Below are 20719 nucleotides of genomic sequence, written 5' to 3'. Positions count from 1 at the left end.
ACATGAAGATAAAAAAATAACACTGCCATCAATGAAAGTTTTCAGAGTAGCAGCCGTGTTAGTCTGTATCCGCAAAAAGAACAGGAGTACTTGTGGCACCTTAGAGACTAACAAATTTATTAGAGCATAAGCTTTCGTGGACTACAGCCCACTTCTTCGGATGCATATAGAATGGAACATATATTGAGGAGATATATATACACACATACAGAGAGCATAAACAGGTGGGAGTTGTCTTACCAACTCTGAGAGGCCAATTAATTAAGAGAAAAAAAAACTTTTGAAGTGATACAAACATTGAATCTATCTCCCCTTGTAAGTATTCTCACACTTCTTATCAAACTGTCTGTACTGGGCTAGCTTGATTATCACTTCAAAAGTTTTTTTTCTCTTAATTAATTGGCCTCTCAGAGTTGGTAAGACAACTCCCACCTGTTCATGCTCTCTGTATGTGTGTATATATATCTCCTCAATATATGTTCCATTCTATATGCATCCGAAGAAGTGGGCTGTAGTCCACGAAAGCTTATGCTCTAATAAATTTGTTAGTCTCTAAGGTGCCACAAGTACTCCTGTTCTTATCAATGAAAGTGTGTACTTGAAAATCATCCACTTAGTTTAAGTGCTTCCCTGCAGCATTGCTCTCTCTCTCCAGTCAGCATTTACACCGACGTAAGGAACTGCAGCATTTGGCCAGGTAGCTGTTATTTTTCTCTTGGAAGCGCCTCTGATTTTCTATTGTGTTCCGGATCTGTATTCCAGATGTCTACTATATATAATGTGGATTTATTCTGTCACAGTCTCCATCCAACATTCTCTCCCTACTGCTCTTGATTTTTTTGGTTTCCAGTTTCTTAAAATATGAGGCCAAATTCTGAAGTACTTTTTCAGTTTTTGCACATCCGTATGCCGGCAAAACTCCCATTGACTTCGATAAGAGCTTTGTCTAAGTAAAAATGGAGTAAAACTTTTAGGATTGGACCCAGGATTTCTTTGATGTAACTGAATGCTCTACTTTTTGGCAAGTCTTCATGTTAACACTTTCACCTGGCTAGGAATGTGCATGGGTCCTGGCAGCAGTGTTTAAACAGGATCCCATGCCATTTGAATGGGACATTGGAAAATTCCAAGAATAACTGATTCCACTGGAGGAGCATTTTCTTGGATCTAGCAGGCTTATCCAGTGACACTGGAGGAGTGAATTTCCTAATGGATGTACCTGATGTGCATTCCCAATGCATCTGGATCGATTTCCTGGGCACACAGAGCCTGATGCCTCTGGATGCATGAGAAAAGCAGGATCTCTGGATGGATCTGGTAGACCACTGAGCATAAAATGGCTTTAGCCGGGATGGCCAGGGACGGTGTCCCTAACCTCTGTTTGCCAGAAGCTGGGAATGGGCGATGGGATGGATCACTTGATGATTCCCTGTTCTGTTCATTCCCTCTGGGGCACCTGACATTGGCCACTGTCAGAAGACCGGATACTGGGCTAAATGGACCTTTGGTCTGACCCAGTATGATCGTTCTTATGTTCTTATGAAAATGGTGAAGGGCTGATACTAACCCATAACAATTATCTGTCGGAGTCCTTGGGATATGGATGAAACTATAGTACAGTTGCAGAGAGAGATCTGGGGCAGGGGGAGCGAGGGTAGAGGTAAGTTTGGGATTCCTAGCTGAAGGAGAGAAGGGGTTTTAACCAGAAGTCCATGAGATCCTTTATTCCCACCAGAACAATATGAAGAGAGATTACAGGTCAATAAGAGACCATCAAGTTGGATTTAAGTATATTTTGTTAGAGAGAAGCTGAGTGAGATAATATCTTTCATTGAACCATCTTCCATTGGTGAAAGATACAAGCTTTCGAGCTCCACAGTGCCCTTCTGGGCTATTTGTTAGCCATTTAGGTACCACAGTGTTGAGCATGAGCCAGATGGATGACCAGACCGAAGGACAAAGCTATAGAGGAATTTGAATGATGTTTTTAAACTCAGTTATTTAGCCAGCATAGTTAGGGCCCTAATTACACTCCTGCTTTGTATGTTCTGTGGAGTCAGAAGATGTAAACAGCGTAGGAAAGTATGCAGTCCCCCAGGGACTACGCTAAAGCCGGCAAGTCTCCAGTCATGTGACAGCGTGCAGCGCACCAGGACAGCCTCCTGTGCTAGGGAGCCAGGAGCTCGGGCTTTCCTAGAAAATGGGAATCAGCCTGCTGGTGAGAAGGGATGCAAATGTGGAATATCAGGCCGGGGGCTGGCAGAGAGACTTTAAATTCCAGCCCCTGCTGTGAGAGCTGAAGACGTAAATTAACTGAATAATTTACAGGAGCCCACTACTGGGCAGCTATTCCAGCCTGAATTCTCTCCAAGGACCGAGGATCTCAAACCAAACAAGGCAGGAATTCATTTTCACGCCACCTTCCAAAGACAGTCAGCAAACTGTTCACACTCATCTTATGTGACTTCCAGAATTTTCCTGCACCAGATGGCCACTCTGGTGGGAGTGCGAGAGGCTCCAGCGGATGGCTGAGGAAGAGGTGTCATATTTCGGAGATAGAAAAAGACCGCACTGTGCAGCATATAAATTAATTAGAGCGAGAAAAAGCCAGTGCAGAGCTTCAGTCCTCCCCACCCAGACTCTGGGCCGAATTCCTCAATAAAGATTCCCCTTAATTACTGATCTGGAGGGGAGGAACAACTTTGAGAGATGCTAGCGAGGCTTCACTTCTGTGCCAAGAGACCTCTAGCTGCAGAGAGAGCTTTCCACCCACGAGGCATTCTTTCAGCCCAGTCCTGGAAGTCTTAAGGCTGAGCTATGCGGCCTCCAGCCACCTTCCCCTTTTACTCTTTTCTTTCTTCCTCAAAGTCACTGCTGTACGTGAATGGTCACTTCCTACGCTGCAGTAATAATCCTTCTTTTTCCTTCCTTTTTGCTCTATAACCGGCAAAGCCCTTTGCTGGGTTCCCCGAACGCTCTTCTCTTTCTCCACTTCACCATTTCAAATCCTAGCTCCCCTCTCCAGACATAAATCACACAGGGCCAGATCCCCAGCTGGAAAGCACTGGAACGGGGCCAGTTTGCACCATCATTCGAAAGCCGTGCGAGCAGGGTAACAGATGTTCGGTGTCTCGTGGAAGCATTTAAAAGCAGATTTAATCTTTCACATCTTCTGTCCCACATTACAGAAACACTGACTCCTTTCTGCCAAGCAGGGTCATCCAGACTCAGCGACGCTGAGGGCCACTCGGACAACCAGAAACCTGAGAAGTTACAGTTAATTGTACAACCACAGGGCACAGAAGCAGTATGGATCAGCAGATCAGGGACTTGACTTAGGGCAGGTCTTCACTACGCGGGGGGGAGGGGGGGGGTCGATTTAAGATACGCAAATTCAGCTATGCGAATAGCGTAGCTGAATTCGACGTATCGGAGCCGACTTACCCCGCTGTGAGGACGGCGGCAAAATCGACCTCCGCGGCTCCCCGTCGACGGCACTTCCTCCCACCTCCGCTGGTGGAGTAAGAGCGTCGATTCGGGGATCGATTGTCGCGTCCCGATGAGACGCGATAATTCGATCCCCAAGAGATCGATTTCTACCCACCGATTCAGGCGGGTAGTGTAGACCTAGTCTTAGATTCAGGAGACTTGGGTTCTACCTCCCACTGACCTGCTCTGTGACATGAGCATAGCACTTCACTCTCGGGGCCTCCATTTTCCCATCTGTACAATGGATATATGATGCTTACCAACCTTTCTAAAACACTTGGAGCACTGTGGTGAAAAGAGCTGTGTAAGCAAAGTATCGTCACAGAGACACAACTTTTAGATCAATAATAAATGCGAACAGCCATACTACCAGGGTGGACTTAAATGTTTCTCCACATAAATAGTTAGGATCTGCTTGCTGGAGGAATTCAGCAGCACTAGACTATGGCCACACTACGTAGCTTTTAGCGACACGGCTGTGCCGCTACAGCCATGCCGCTAAAAGCCGCACAGTGTAGCTGCTGTTTGTCAGCAGGAGGGAGTTTTCCTGCTGACAAAAAACTTCCATCCCCCACAAGCAGCAGCGGCTTTGTCAGCAGGAGAGCGCTCCTGAAGCTCATGTTACTCATTCTGTGCTGTGAGACAGGCAGTGCCCAGATCTCTCTGGGCAGGGGACACCGGCCCGGGCTGGCGGTGCCCAGATCTCTCTGGGCAGGGGACAGTGGCCCGGGCTGGCGGTGCCCAGATCTCTCTGGGCAGGGGCCACGGGCCCGGGCTGGCAGTGCCCAGATCTCTCTGGGCAGGGGACAGTGGCCCGGGCTGGCAGTGCCCAGATCTCTGGGGACAGGGGACACCGGCCCGGGCTGGCGGTGCCCAGATCTCTCTGGGCAGGGGACAGTGGCCCGGGCTGGCGGTGCCAAGCTGTCTGGGGGCAGGGGACACAGGCTCGGGCTGGCGGTGCCCAGGTCTCTCTGGGCGGGGGACACGGGCCTGGGCTGGCGGTGCCCAGATCTCTCTGGGCAGGGGACATGGCCTGGGCTGGCGGTGCCCAGATCTCTCTGGGCGGGGGACACGGGCCTGGGCTGGCGGTGCCCAGGTCTCTCTTGGCAGGGGACGCCGGCCCGGGCTGGCGGTGCCAAGGTGTCTGGGGGCAGGGGACACAGGCTCGGGCTGGGGCGGTGCCCAGGTCTCTCTGGGCAGGGGACAGTGGCCCGGGCTGGCGGTGCCCAGATCTCTCTGGGCAGGGGACAGTGGCCCGGGCTGGCGGTGCCAAGCTGTCTGGGGGCAGGGGACACAGGCTCGGGCTGGCGGTGCCCAGGTCTCTCTGGGCGGGGGACACGGGCCTGGGCTGGCGGTGCCCAGATCTCTCTGGGCAGGGGACATGGCCTGGGCTGGCGGTGCCCAGGTCTCTCTTGGCAGGGGACGCCGGCCCGGGCTGGCGGTGCCAAGGTGTCTGGGGGCAGGGGACACAGGCTCGGGCTGGGGCGGTGCCCAGGTCTCTCTGGGCAGGGGACGCCGGCCCGGGCTGGCGGTGCCAAGGTGTCTGGGGGCAGGGGACACAGGCTCGGGCTGGCGGTGCCCAGATCTCTCTGGGCAGAGGACAGTGGCCCGGGCTGGCGGTGCCCAGATCTCTCTGGGCAGAGGACAGTGGCCCGGGCTGGCGGTGCCCAGATCTCTCTGGGCAGGGGACATGGCCCAGGCTGGCGGTGCCCGGGAGCTCAGAGCCCCCTTCTTACCCTCCTGCTTGGACCCGCAGCTCCCCTCCGCGGTCAGCAGCGTGAGGACCAGCCCGGGCAGCAGGAGCAGTTGGGGCAGCATGGGGGCGACTTCTGGCGGTTCCTGGGCTCCCCGAGTCCGGCTCCAGCCGCGGTGCTGCCTGCAGACCCGACCCAGCCCTGTGCACCGGGGAGCGGGACAAAGCGGCACCCCCCCCCCCGGCCAACTCCCGGCGCTGCGCGGCTCTCGCTGCCACGCACTAAACCCGCCCCTCCGGGGGGCTCCTCCCTGCAGTCCTGGCTCAGCCCCTTCCCTCCAGCCCGGCCGACTGCAGCCTTTCCGCCCGCACAGCGGATCGCTGGAGTCGACTGGGACAAGGGCCCAGCCCCCCGAAAGCTGGGGAGTCTGCCCACCCCACTGCCTTCCCCCACCCCTAACCCGCTCCCCACTACCCCAGCCCCCAGGCTGCGGGACCTAGAGCAGACAGGGTTCCGGCTCCAGTCACCCCATCCCCACTGCCCCACTTCAGGGGGGCTTTCTGGACACACCTCGTTAAGTATTGCGGGCGATTTAGGCATGAGAAATGCTACACAGAGCGATCCTCTCTATTACTATTTAGAAATGAACTCATGTGGCAAAGTTCAGATCCCAACTTTCCCAAAGGGGGTGTGTTGAGGGTGGAGGGTCTTCAGGGGAATGCTGGGTTTGCTTTGGACCCCCCCCCCCTCTATTGTGACTGTACAGTGGTGCTGGAGCTAGGGCAGTTGTGGCTGGATTAAAGTAGTAATAACAGACACCAAATAACATGGTTTCCATCCCCAGCACCCCCACTGTTCCAGCCTCCCTGTGTGTATCAGGACCCAAGGGATGGATTTGTACTGAAGGAGCTGAGGGAAGAGGGGCATTTAATCGTGGTCAGAGATGAGCCACTAGAAGTGGGAGGAACACTTCCCCCAGCCTCATCCACTGCATGGTTATCATGTGATTGTAGGTGATGGAACTGTGGGTGCTGCCACACCCCTTGAAGTGGTTTCCATCATATACAGGGATTACAGTTTGGTTCAATGTCTCTCAGCCCCCCCACGACAATAGAACCTCAGAATTACGAACACCAGAGTCAACCACAAAACCTGATTTGGAACCAGAAGTACACAATCAGGCAGCAGCAGAGACGACAAAAAAAGAGAAGCAAATACAGTACCGTACTGTGTTAAACGTAAACTACTAAAAAAAAGGAAAGCAGCATTTTTCTTCTGCATAGTAAAGTTTCAAAGCTGTAGTAAATCAATGTTCAGTTGTAAACTTTTGAAAGAACCATAATGTTTTGTTCAGAGTTATGTACATTTCATAATTACAATCAACCTCCATTCCCGGGATGTTCGTAACTCGGAGGTTCTACTGTACACAAATTGTTCCAGCACCCCTGCACGTGGTGTGCACATTTGCACAGACATTAAGCATGAGAAAGTTGCAGCAGAAAAAGATTACACACAGCTCTGGAATTTGGGGATCATTATTAAATATTTTCCTTCCACCTGTCAGTTCACATTAGTCATCTCTTACTAGCATAGTATAAAATCTGTTACAATACTCACATAGATCCCTGGTGTGTTTCATCAGCTAACGTTTACTGCTTATTTCTCCTTTTGTTTACATTTATTTTTCTGTTTATCATTAAGAACCTGGTTAGTTCATCTTTAATTGTTTTGTTGTGCAAGCCTTTCCCCCCTTGAAGTCCTGCTTAGTTCTGTAACAAGGCTATTTTATATGTTTGGTTTGCCTTATTGGTGTAATAAAAATATACTAATTTAAAAGGATGAGGCAGGGGGGGTTCTGGTCATTTTTGTAAGGTACTGAATGTTGCGCCGAGTAGACCCATCTCTGATACTGACTTGCTGTGTGGCCTGGAACAAGTTATTAAATATGATTTATTATTACTTCTATTTATATTGCAGTAGAATCTAGAGCAGGAGTGGCCAAACTTACTGGCCCTCTGAGCCACATATGACAATCTTCAGAAGTTCAAGAGCCAGGGCACACCTGCCAGGAGCCGGGGGGTAAGGCAGCTGAAGCCCCGAGAAATGATTGAGAAATCCATCAATGCCCCCCAACCCCTGCAGGGCTGAAGCCCCAAGCCCCTCCTCCACACAGGGCTGAATTTGGCCCACTGCCCGTATGTGAGGATAGGAAATCTGTCAGAGTTGAGAGAATAGCACTGGGTAGATCAACAGGGGTATATGAAAGTCAGGGGCAGAGAACTGGAGATGGTAGGATTTGTTTAATTAGAGACAAGCCCCGAACCAAAACCCTGGATTCAAATCCCAAGCAGCTCAAATCCATCAATGCCCCCCAACCTGTGTGAGACCTTTAGGTGCTATTGCAATATAAATACTGAATAAATATCTATGTAATAACGCAGATCCAAACCCCAGATCTGGACACACCAAACACTGGAAAAATGTGGGTCTGGATTCCAACTCCCCTAGAGTCAGGGAAGTTCAGATGCCAGGTTTTGGTTGAGCCCTTTACATAGATTCAAGTTTCAAAGCTGTGAGTTCATGTTTGGAGCCAGGTCTTACGTTCAGATCCAGGTTTTGATTCAGCACTTTACCTAGATTCAAACTTTGGATTCAGCTCCACAGTTCATCTCAGATTTTTGGAACAGGCCTGTCTGTCTCTCATTTTAAGTCAGTTTAAGTATCTCCATTCTAAGATGAGAGATTTCTCGGTGCATCTAAAACCCGAATTTGTCATTGTTTATAATCTCCCTTTATTCAAACTATCCCAGCTTGGCAGCCTTGCTTGCATTCTGCAGCTATACCAACCATCCCAGGGAGTGTATGTTTATTTCCTGGTTCTCTGTTTGTCCTCCCCTTTGCCCTCCTGTTGGAATTCGTTGCCTGTCTTTTTAAACAGCAGAAGCTGCCAATGCAGATGTTCCAGTGAGTACGTGCAACACGTGCTTCATGTGAAGCATCAGCTTGCCAACCAATTTAAAGAAACAGAACTCAGTTTTAATAGGTCCTCAACCAAAAAGTAGATACTCTGGATGAAAAATCGTGGCCCTATTTAATTTAATCAGAATGAGTTTTGTCATTCACTTGATGGTACTGGGATTTCTCCCTCCATTTTTTGAAAAGATCCTACGTGCCATAAAGTCAGTAATGTATTTACAGGGAGGAAGCCAAGAAATTTTCCTCCTCTCTTTCCCCTCACTAAACTGTCAATTCTCTGGCTCTAAATAGTTAATTTCCCACCCAGTGAACACATTTCCTACCCCACTTCTGCTCATTATATTTCTCTATGATTTGTACTGTCATTTGAAAACTATAGTGCAGAGCACAATTTGCATTGGCTTGGTCTGTAGATTTCAGTCACATCATAACGCTTATTTTTTCCATTCACTATACAGTGTGGGCAAATATTTAAACCTAACAGAAGAGAATCCACCTTTTTCTCCCTAAGCTTACAGGCTCTGCTAGAATAACAGGAATAAAATGTAATTAAAAACTTGTATTATGAGAAAAAAATTGGTTTCGTCAGTAAAGTCAGCAGATTTAAGGAGGGAAAATATAATTCCGTACATTGAAATGTGGCCATGACTCCCTGGCTGATACAAAAGGTACCATGAAATCGTCACATGGCCAAGAATTTGGTTTGAAGAAAAGACAGTATCTTCAGCGGTACAGCAAGCTCCATGTTGGGGCACTGATTCAGTACTGACTCTAAATCACTGACACCACTTCCTGCAGCAACTAGAAGTTCTCTGGAGTAGACTCATCCAAGTAACAACTAATCCTCAAAAAAGAACTTCCTGGCCAACTTTAATTTTATAGGCAAAATAATTCTTTTTGCCTTGAGACTGGTGTCAAATCTCCAGAAACTACAGAAATGTATTTGTAGAGCAACTTAAAATCAAATGAATGAGATTTAGTGGCTCATTTGAGCCAGCTGCTCAAATATCATATTTCAGACCAACATGATGCTAAGTGATTGAGATCTAGATGTCTGAAAAGAGAGATTTATAATAAGAAGCTGGTGGTATTCCAGCAGGGCTGCTCTAGTAATGCTCTATCAGTAACAATATCCACGTTATATTATAAGAAACCTATGCCAAGTCAGGCTGTTTTTTAAATTAGACTCTGGAAGGCTGCCTGATTTGGTATATGTCTGAGCAGAGCAGCTTATATCAATTACTAATGATCCAACCCAATGGATGGAATTGCTCTGCGTGGATCTTGCATATTCCCATAGTAGAGATTTGAAACAAGCCCCTGATATGGTAGGGTCTACAGTGTGCTGAAAGTTGCTCTTTGCCTAACTTAACTAGTGGTGCAACCACATTTAAAAAAAAGTTGAGCTTGAAGAAGTAGGGGAAGGAGAGCGAGAATGAAATTCAAGCGTCCTTCAGCTACACTGAGAGAGTAAAGTTGAGGGGCACATCTCTCCTTGCCTCTCCAGTGGTTGCATCTATGTCTGATACTTTATGATGTGAGTGTATTTTGAACATTAAAGAGTTTCTGACTGCCGAGTTGTGCCACACTTCATTTCAAAGCACATCTCCAAACAGGAGAATATCTACTCTTCGTTTTATCTCCGTCACTTTCTGTTTGACCTCTGCCAACAAAATCTAACAAGGAAGTCACAGCCGGGGGCAACAAGCGCAGGAGTTAAGATTCTCAGAAAGAACTGCTATCCTTTATCCTGGGGCTGTAACTAATCATGGACTTCCTATGACACATATAACCTAGCAGGGCCACACAGCTCTGGTACTGCCTGAGATAGCTGGAGACTGTTCCACAGAGACACACATCTAGATCTTACATTGGCCCCAGTAGCACAAAGCCTGACACTGCCCCCACCTTCCCACCAGCATATCATGAGCTCGCCACAGACAAAGCCTAGCACTGCTCTCTCTATCTACACAGACACAGCCTGGCATCATCTTCCAGCCCAGTAACCCGCCATTGCAGCAGAGCAGTCTGGCAACCCCCACATTAAGACAAGCGGAGACCGTCGCCAACTCTCAGCACAGACAGGCTCTAGCACTGCCCTTCTCTCTCACAGTCTGCACTGCTTCCCTGGCAACCACCACCGCACACAGCCAGGCACTGCCCTATTCCATCAAACACACACCAAACCTGGCACAGCCCCACCCCCCAGCATGCCCCCAGCCTGGCACTGCCCCCGCCCTGAGCACACACCCAGCCTGGCACTGCCCCGCCCCCCCAGCACGCTCCCAGCCTGGCACCGCCCCACCCCCCCAGCATGCCCCCAGCCTGGCACTGCCCCCGCCCCAAGCACACACCCAGCCTGGCATCACCCCACCCCCCCAGCGCACACCCAGCCTGGCATCACCCCACCCCCCCAGCGCACACCCAGCCTGGCATCGCCCCGCCCCCCCAGCACGCTCCCAGCCTGGCACCGCCCCCACCCCCCCCAGCATGCCCCCAGCCTGGCACTGCCCCCGCCCCAAGCACACACCCAGCCTGGTATCACCCCACCCCCCCAGCGCACACCCAGCCTGGCACCGCCCCACCCCCAGCACACACCCAGCCTGGCACCGCCCCCACCCTCACCCCCCCAGCACGCTCCCAGCCTGGCATCGCCCCGCCCTCCAGCACATACTCAGCCTATCACCACCCCCGCCCCCCCAGCGCACCCCCAGCCTGGCATTGCCCCACCCCCCAGCACACACCTAGCCTGGCATCGCCCCGCCCCCCAGCGCACCCCCAGCCTGGCACTGCCCCGCCCCCCAGCACATACCTACCCTGGCATCACCCCGCCCCCCAGCGCACCCCCAGCCTGGCATCGCCCCGCCCCCCAGCGCACCCCCAGCCTGGCATCGCCCCGCCCCCCCAGCACACACCCAGCCTGGCATCACCCCGCCTCCAGCGCACCCCCAGCCTGGCACCGCCCCCCCCAGCGCTCCCCCAGCCTAGCACCGCCCCCCAGCGCACACCCAGCCTGGAACTGCCCCGCCCCCCAGCGCACCCCCAGCCTAGCACCGCCCCCCCAGCCTGGCACCGAACACTCCACCTTCCCGGGCCTCTAAGGGTTAAGCCCGGCCCTGTCTGTCGTAAAGTGTCGTGCTCCGGGGCAGGCTCCCCTTTCCGGCCGTGGTGGCGCTTGGTTTGCGGCAGTTCGGGCAGGCGCGGGCGGAAGCGGGGGTCCGAGGGGCGCGGCCGGAGAGCGGGCGGGCGGGCGAGCGAGGCGCGCAGGCCGGGGATGAGGGCGCCCCGGCGGGGCGGCTGGTAGATCCAGGCCGGGGACAGGCCCCGGGGCGACTCGCCGCCCCCCATGTGGCTGCAGCAGCGGCTGAAGGGCTTCCCGGGGCTGCTCTCCAGCAGCTGGGCCCGGCGCCTCCTGGCCCTGCTCGGCTTCCTGCTCGTCGCCTACTGGTACCTGGGGGGCGCCCGCCTGCGCCTGCCCTGGGGCGCCGGGGAGCCGCGGGGCGGCGAGGCCGGGCTCTGCCTCCAGGCCGAGACGCGGACCTGGCCGGGGCTGGAGGAGCGCGGCGATGCCCTGAGGCTGCGCCTCCCCGGGGACGGCGCCCAGGAAGCTCCCGGGGGGCACCCGGCCCTGGTGGGCAACGGCTTCCTCCTGCTGGACGTGGCCTCCAACCGGCTCTGGGTGTCCGCCGGGGCCTCCGCGGCCGGCCCGGCCCACGCCACCGACTACCCGGCGCTGGTGCAGCTCAAGGCGGTGAGCGGGCAAGCTGAGGCCCGGGCCGCGGCGGTGGTGCTGAGGGACGGGGCGGTGCGGCGGGTCCGGTGTATCCAGAGCGGGCAGGGGGCGGCTGCAGCGCAACCCCCCGCCCGCGACTGCGTGACGGTCCGGGAGGAGCTGCTGGCTCACCGCAGCCGGCCCCATCTCTACCTGCAGCGGATCCACATCTCCAATCCCACCGAGAGGGTCACCGCCTTCGAAGCCTCCACCCCTTCCTCCCCTGCCTCTGCCCAGGGAGCCAAGTTCGCCACCAGCCTGGAGAAGGTGGGGGACCGGCAGTTCCTGCTCTCCTCTAGCCGGGTGCTCCTTGCTGGCAGATCCAAGGTGGTGCTGGTGGTGGTGGCCGCCAAGAAACTGGTGACCCGGGTGCAGGTGGCGCCCAAGTCTCATTTCCACGAGACAGTGCTGTCCGTGGTCTACACCTCAGAGCCCATAGAGCCTTCCAGCCTGGAGGAAACCTTCAGCAAGCTGAGGGAGGTGGCTAAGAAGGAGATGCTGGAGGTGATGCAGATGGGGGTTGAGGACCTGTTCCAGGAGCACCAACAGACTTGGTCCGATTTGTTTATTTCAGGTAAGAAGTGCCAGGTTCACTTGACAACCAAATAGTGAGAGCACCCCCTTGCATTAACAGGTGAGCCCCACCCACAACATTCTGCTCACTTATGAAGCATTTCAGCTCACATGAAATTTCATCCTCCTTATGAGATGGTTAGAGGGACAGTAGGGAGGTCTTAGGTTGTTAATAACCTAACGCTTTTTGCTCAAAGCACTTCAAAGGTAGCTAAGCATTATTCGATAAAGAAACTAAGGTTAAGGAGAGAACTTTAAGAAGTGGCTTCTGATTTCTAGTCTCTGCTCTGGATCGGCCACTAACTTGCTGTGTAGTGTAAGGCAAGTCAGAGGCCAAAACTAAGTAGCCTCTGATCCTGGCTGCTCAATTTGAGAAACTTTAGGCTAGTTTTTCAGAAGTGCTTAGCACCCACAACTTTAAGTTAATGGGACTGGTGGGGGCTGAATACTAAGACACTCTCACTTAATAGGGCTGGAAGAGACCATGAGAGGTCATCTCATCCAGGCCTGTGTGCTGAGACAGAACGAACTATACCTAGACCATCCCTGACAGGTGTTTGTCTACCCCCTTCTTAAAAACTTCAAATGATGGGGATTCCACAATCTCCCTTGAAAGCCTATTCCAGTACTTAAATACCCTTAAAGTTACAAAGTTTTTCCTAATATTTAATCTAAATCTTTCTGGCTGCAGATTAAGCCCATTACTTCTTGTCCTACCTTAAATGGACATGGAGAACAATTGATCACTGTCCTTTTTATAACAGGCCATAACATATCTGAAGACTTATCTGGACTTATCAACTCACGCCCCCCTCCCCTCCCCGGTCTTTTTTTCCCCAAGACTAAACATACCCATTTTTTAACCTTTCCTCAGAGGTAATCTATTGTTACAGGCTGGAAATCAATTCTGGGGATCAGTAGGATGAGGCAACAAAGTACCTAAATAAATCTGGTAAATTACAGTTTGTAAACCTTTTCAAAAAGCATGGAAAATCCAACTACATTAATAAGGAAGTTAGTCACCGTTGCACATACATCCACAGGTCTCAAAGCAGCAGAATTTCCATTAACTAGAGAGAATTCAACCACAGACACTCCTAACCAAGAGCTCCTTTGTTTCTCCAGGAACAATGTAATAGTCCTGTATTTGCTTTAGACTGGGTAGGGTTGGTTAACACTGGGGGGGGGGGAGGGATCGATCCAAGATACGCAACTTCAGCAAGTATCTTGGATCGAATTACCTGGGGTCCACAAGGCACGGGATCGATGGCCGCGGCTCCCCCGTCGACCGTGCTACCGCCGCTCACTCTGGTGGCGTTCCGGAGTCGACGGTGAGCGCGTTTGGTGATCGATATATCACGTCTTAACGAGACACGATATATCGATCCCGGATAAATCGATTGCTAACCGCCGAAACGGCGGGTAGTGAAGACGTACCCTCTTAATGTCAGTTATGTGAGTGTACTGGAACTAAAGTAGGCTTGAGGTCTCCATGGGTTATACGTGTGTACGGTTCTAGGGAAAGGGAGTATGTAAGTCTCCTTTCACAGGATATGTATCTTGCCCATTAAAACTTCCTCTGGGCTGAAACTTAGTACAAGATCTCCACATAGCAATTTTTTTTAAAATGAGAAAAATGCAACTTTTCCTGTTTTGATTTATAATAAATGGGATGTGATCAGGTCCCTAATTTGTTCTATTCACTTCAGTGTTTTCAAACCAAGTTAAAATGGAAGATACCAGGGTTAGAAATGGCTGAGCACTGGCAGCCAAGCGTAAGCGTTTACATTCAGTTCCTTGTCACCCCCACACCAACATCTGTGTAGCTGTTGGCACCAGTGTTTGCAAATCTGAACTTCCTGTTTTCTCTGTTTAAACGCTTACCGTCGCACCTGTTTCCCAAACTGAGCGGGTTTTTTTCTCTATATTGCAGGGGTCGAAATGAGAAAGATTACAGATTCCCACACACCATCCAGCAAGACCGTCAATATGACTCTCTACTATGTCCTATCCTGCATGCCAGCTCCTTTGCTGGACCCACTCATCAGTGGTGAGGACAGAGAAAAAATGGAAGCCAACTTGAACTATGCCGACCACTGCTTCAGTGGCCATGCAACCATGCATGCAGAGAACCTGTGGCCCGAGAACCTGTCCAGTGTCCCTCAGATCCTGCAGCTCTCAGACTTGTGGAAGCTGACTCTCCAGAAGCGGGGATGCAAGAGTCTGGTGGCAGCTGGGGTCCATGGACTCATGCAGGGGATGGTGCTCAGCTTTGGAGGTCTGCAGTTCACAGAAAACCATCTTCAGTTTCAGGCTGACCCTGATGTGCTTCACAACAGCTATTCCCTGCGTGGGATCCACTATAACAAGGACCTGATTAACCTGGCCGTTCTGCTGGATGCTGAAGGAAAGCCCTTCCTGCATGTGTCTGTGAAGTTCCAGGACAAGCCCGTTAGGCTGTATGCTTGCGAGGCAGGCTGCTTGAATGAGCCTGTGGAGTTGACCTCTGAGCTGCGGGGTCACACATTCCCTGTCATGGTGACTCAGCCTATCACACCATTACTTTATATATCTACAGACCTGACCCATCTGCAGGACCTGAGACACACGTTACATCTGAAAGCTATCCTGGCCCATGAGGAGCACATGGCCAAGCAGTACCCAGGTTTACCCTTCCTGTTCTGGTTCAGTGTGGCCTCCTTAATCACACTCTTCCACCTGTTTCTGTTCAAACTCATCTACAATGAATACTGTGGGCCAGGAGCCAAGCCACTCTTCAGGAGTAAGGTATAAAGCTGCCACTCTCCACTGCTTTCTTGGGAGCCAAGTCATCGGTCTGGTTTTCTGTCAGCTGTTCCTAGGGAGGTTCTCTCTGGTTGTGAAAGGGTTTGGAGTCTGTCTTGAAGTGTGTGTGTATGTGTGTGTGTGTGTGTGTGTGTGTGTGTGTGTGCACTTGCACCGAAAGGTGACTCTTCCTGCAAGACAGTAGGATTAGGTCAGAGAGACTGCAAGAATAGGGCTCACTCACCCATTAACAAAATAAATCCATTGTTGTTCCTTGTAAAAATCTTTGGATGGCTGCCGTTTAAAGCAGACACCCTCTTTCACTGTAGCAACTTGGAGGTTTGTTTGTATTAACACCACAGTTGCAGCAGTGACACCATACAGTGTTTGTCCTGCAATTATACAGTAGTGGAATGCTAGTGACAAAGCTGCTGTGCTTTTTCCATGGAGTACTCTTATCCCTATTGTTGTGTGGGCATTGCTTGCACACTTGTCTGCTGTGAGTGAATTGTGTAGTGTGGAAATTCACACACATGCAAGCTCCTGCCGTAGTACATAGTCCAGATGCTTATTTGTTGGGTCTGTGAATAAATATTCTAGACTTGTAGTCACTGCACGGTTCTCATTGAATGTCACCTTTACCAGCCTCAGTTTGGATAAGTGCTAAACCAATATTAGTTCTCCTGCTATTTAGACTAAATATGCAGCCATCCTGAAGGCAGGACAGAGTGTTCTTTCCTGAAAGCTGGGGATTTGGGTCCCAAGATTTGTTGCACCTCCCAGCTGCATAAGGGCTTTGACTACTTGGTTTACGAGGTATAGTCAAGGGCAACAGCAGAAGAGATAGAAACTTAGTACAGAACAGAGCCTAGAAAACGTTCTTCTGCTCTTAGTGCCAATACTTTCTAGCTGCACCTTACTGGCATGGAGGGAAGATGGAAAATTAGACTGATTTGCTGCATGAGCCAAGTGCATTGTTCAAAACCTCCTCTCTTTAAGATCAATTGCAAGACTTTGTGTGTTTATTAATAAACAGTCACCAAATAGAGATGTGCTCAGGGGAAACATTCTGGCTTCAGATTGTCCTGCTTTTCTAAATCAGAAAAGCAAATTAAAGGAAGGTTAGCTGAGGCTGGATTAGACACTGGACTTAGTTTAATTTTCACCAAATAAGAGGGGGTTAGAGATGGACTTTCAAGGAGATTCTCTCATCTCTCAGATGCAAGTAACTTATTGGCTCCCTGACTGCTGTTGGGAGGCTGACCCTGAGTGGTGCTGATCACTTGCAACCCTGTGAGGTCATTGGGAGTTGAAGGTGCTCCAGCAGCACCTGTGGGACTCCAGCTAGACATAGGACGATGTAGATTAAATGTACAGCTCACAGAAATCTGCAGAAAGTTGCATTCTTTCTCCAGGCATTACCCTGAACTCATGATCAAAATATTAACGCAAAGGGAAAAGTGCTCAGGAAGTCATTTGTATTGTGGTGCGTGCTACTACATCCTGGAACTCAAACTAGCTCGTGATCCTTATTCACTGCTGTCTGTATCTCTCTCTGCCTTTGCTACTGAAGGATCGGGGAGACTCACCTTCTGCCTTTTACATAATGGATTGTGTTCACCATTACAGCTTATTAGCACTGACACTATCCACTGAATTACTGAGAAACTGCACAGCCATAGACTTGGAGCTGAGTAAGCATCTGTTTCTGGCATTGGTGCTCTTTGCTTTGCAAGGAGTCGTGCAATGTACAGCAGATTCGCTCATTCAGTGTCTTGGGCTGGAGCCAGCTACAATGAAGATGGTGCAGAGCCTCTGTGGTCTAATGGCAGCTCAGTGCCACAGACAGAGATGAAGTGAAATCTATTGCTGAAATAGAATGTTTCTGTAGCTGTAAGCAAGATAACACCTTGTTTTATTAATTGCACAGGAAGATCCCAGTGTCTGAGCAAGTGAACTAACAGTCCTGCTTTCAGCCTCCATTTGCACAAGACACCTAGTGCCCGACAGTTCTGCGGCTGAGAACAAGGATCTTCTGAAAGCAACAACCCTTTTGTGCCTTGTTAAGAGGGGAATCCATGACTTGGAAAGTTGATGGTTATGCAAGGGTTTACACTAGAATCTCATGTATCACTGGGGTGTCTTTCTGACGTGTAACATGTTCAGTTCCATAAGATTAATCCATTTGGTGAGGAATACTTGAAAATATGAGTCCTTTGATTCTTTTTAACTTTACAGGAAAATAAAGAATGAGTGTTCCCTTCAGAATTAACCTAACTAGAAAACTCTTTAATTCAATGTCACTTCTCCTTTCTAGTATGCATTTTAATTTATTGCACTGCGGGGCAGGGGTGGGACAGGATGTTAATTTTGCATTCAACTTTGATAGCAGATAACACCCACTTAAACTGTATGTATAAGTGCTGGTGTCACAAGTTTAGTTCAGCCTTTGTGATTGTAGAGTGCAAAATAATCAGTTTAATGAAGTGATTTCTGGGTTAAATTTGGAAATGCTGACCTGTCCATTTTCTGTTCTGAGGATAATATTGAGACTTTGTGCATTGGTATGTTCTGGTTACTGGGGAGGCATTCTACTTTGTAGTGATTTGAAGATTGTTTGGTTTTAAAATACCAAAGTTGTTGTTTTTAAATAAATACCTTTCAGTCTACACGTGTTATGGTTCACTTTTTCCATAGGTTAAAAAGAAAAAGCAGCACCTTTTGAAAACGGAGTGCCAGCAGCTCTACTTACAGCCAGAACCAAGTACATTACTGAAGCGGGTTTGGATTTAAGGGGAAAAATAATTAAATAGGAAAAAATGGTGGGAAAAGGGGCAAGAACTCCAAACTTTCTCTAAATCATGGGTAAAAGTAAAATTTTTTACACAATAGCTAGATGTTGAGAAACTTATTTCCAGGCAATGATCTTTTTAGAAAGAACAAAAGATGCTATTACTCAGTACTTTAGGAAGCAGAATAAAGAAAGTACAAATTTCAGCCTTGCACAGTATAGTTCCATATCGAATTGGGGGAGAAGGAACCACCTCTTAATACAAACTTGTTTTTCTGTGTTTTCCCTGTTATGCTATAGGCCAAAAAAGGATCCCTTTAGCCCACTCCTGAAGACTTGTCCCTTAAAGCAGTAATATTTACTCATTTTATATTCTGAGATTTTCAAGCAGTCTAGGGGATTTAAACATCTTCCATTAATTTCAAATGTCTAGATACCCTAGTATCTGGGAAATCTCAACCTGTGTTTTAAAGTTCATATTTTAAACTGAACTCTCAGAAGGTATGTTGTAGGGAAATGCCAAACTAATGAGATCTGATCCTGTGGTATTTCTGCCGTCCACTAAAACAGTACAAGTTTAGTTATGTGAAACAGGGTCACGTCCATGGTGTCAGTAAAAGTTTCCTCCGTTATCCAAACTTATTCAGTGCTCCTGGTGCCATTTAGATGACCGAGGTAGTACTGTGAGAAGACTCGCTTATTTTACACACACACCCTCACCTCCCACCCCCACCCTGAAGATTGCTCAAGGCAGTTTGCAAAACCTCTCAGGGCAATAATCAGATAGTGCCAAAAAAGGGAATAAGAGCAACCTATTTACTGGCTGTAAGAGAACACCACACCAGAGACTAGTGCTTCTGGAAAACCTTTTTCTGTAACAGGATTTTACTGAAGGACTGATCAATGGTTTATCTGTTCAGCAGCAGCAGCACCTTGTATCTTATTTCCCCACACAGTATTGAAGAGAACATGATGCTTCTGAATTACAAGGAAAGTAGACTCCTGCTTCTTTACTACTTAAAGATCATGGTCAGGGGTTTCTCAGTGTTAAGTTCAGCACTTTGTTCTGGAAACTAAGCACAAGGTTGGTAACTGCCAAGGAATTTCTAATGAGAATAAATTACCTGTCTTCAGAGCTGTATCTCCAAATAAAATAAGGTGCTTGCAACACTGGGAAGAAACACATTACCAGTTCTGCTAAGGTAGATAGCAGCAGCAGACAGAGCATGCTCAGTAGTTATAGGCAGGGGTGCTAAGGTTGCCCAACACTTTCCATTCTAAGACCCTGTTTTCAATTACTAATAACAATTTTGCCAAACTTTTAGCATTCAGGTTGAAATTTTCCATACTACGTGTTGCCTCAGGCTAATTTTTGGGGGGAAATGTTTCTGAGAATGAGGCTAAGGGAAAACATTGCTTTGCACATATTAAAATAAATTCTGGTCAACTTTTTTTTTTTAAACCGCTTTAGTGCCCCCCATGCACTTGAGCAGGGGGGTTGAAATTTGGGGAGGGGGTAGCCTTTGTGTCAGGGATGTGACTTTTCCTGTTCCTGTGAAAATCCATCCAAATTTGGCCAAGTTAGAAGCTGTTGAAAAATTGCTTCTCACACACTCAGACGTAACAGTTTAGCAGTTAGCTCTCCTGAAGATTCGATCTGCCACGGGCGTGCTCTAGCTTTGGGCTGGGCAGGACTTTCCCGGCACTTGCAGCTCTGGTTTGTGGGAGGCCATGCTGGCTCTTGGCACCTGAACTAAGCACAGGGAGACATTCTCCTGTACTCTCATTGACCCCTCCCTGGCCCAGCAGCAGGATTAGAATGCAAAAGTGACAAAAGCAGGACTGGGGCAGAGGGAGTAGATTGGGACAGGGAGCCTGAGTGTGGAGAGTGGAACTGGAGGCTAGTGGGACGGGACAGGGAATTGGGTTGGAGACAGGAGTGGGAGCCAAGGGGTGGGCTGTGACTGGCTGGGCAAAGAGCCGTAGCTGGGGGGTGGGGATTGAGATTGGATGAGAAGGCAATGGGGACTGGCCGGGCAAGGAGAATGGGAACTGGGGTGGGGTGCATGAGAGAGGTAAGGACGACCAATCTGGCAAGGAGCTAGGGAGAACTGTGACTGGCTGGGCAAGCAGACTAGGACAAGAAGCCCGGGGGATGGAAAACACACTGAGATTGGAGGGAGATGAGGACTGGGAGCTAGCGGGGATGGGGAATGTGGGTGAGGAAGAGAAATCAGACTGGGAGGAGGCTGGGAGTTGAGCCTGGCTGAGCAAGGGAATGGGTACTGGGACGGGACTGAGATCAGATGAGGTGGGAAGAGAGAAATTAAAGTACTGGGGAGAGGAGACAGATCTGATTAGGAACCAGAGGATAATTGGGACTGTCTGGGCAACCAGACTAGGACATGAAGGGGACACAGATTGGATGAGGAACCTGGGGAGAGAGATAGGGACTGGTGGGGTGACTGGGGAGAGACAGATCAGATGTGGGGGGTGGGAGTGGGGAGACTGGTAATTTGGAGGGATGGGACTAGGACTTGCTGGCAAGGACACTGGGCTGAGACATCTGAGGAGTGGAGACTGGGATCGGCTAGGTCAGGAGAATGGCACTGGAAGGAGGAGCCAGAGATGAGGAAGGGG

General features: G+C 49.8%; 2 protein-coding genes across 3 annotated transcripts in view; one reads left to right on the top strand and one right to left on the bottom strand.

Moving 5' to 3' along the window:
- PLOD1 (procollagen-lysine,2-oxoglutarate 5-dioxygenase 1) overlaps window positions 1–20719 on the bottom strand; it is a 53555-nt gene that overhangs the window by 18306 nt on the left and 14530 nt on the right. The window contains exon 1 of one of the 2 annotated variants that reach the window (XM_008167218.4): window positions 5226–5485. The exons of the other annotated variant lie outside the window; for it this stretch is intronic. Coding sequence (XP_008165440.2) covers window positions 5226–5307 — 82 coding nt within the window. The 5' untranslated portion in view covers window positions 5308–5485. Of the gene's footprint in view, window positions 1–5225; window positions 5486–20719 lie in introns of those variants that run through there. 2 annotated transcript variants of the gene reach the window in all.
- KIAA2013 (KIAA2013 ortholog) lies at window positions 11370–17957 on the top strand. The gene is made up of 3 exons (XM_005292810.4): window positions 11370–12505; window positions 14438–15291; window positions 17219–17957. The coding sequence occupies exons 1-3, from the start codon at window positions 11506–11508 to the stop codon at window positions 17234–17236; spliced, it is 1872 nt and encodes a 623-aa protein (XP_005292867.2). The 5' UTR covers window positions 11370–11505; the 3' UTR covers window positions 17237–17957.

Source organism: Chrysemys picta, chromosome 21 (genome assembly GCF_011386835.1).
Source record: "Chrysemys picta bellii isolate R12L10 chromosome 21, ASM1138683v2, whole genome shotgun sequence".
Classification (NCBI taxonomy): Eukaryota; Metazoa; Chordata; order Testudines; family Emydidae; genus Chrysemys; species Chrysemys picta.
The sequence above is the reverse complement of the archived record's forward strand: the minus strand, read 5'-3'. Positions and strand labels throughout refer to the sequence as shown.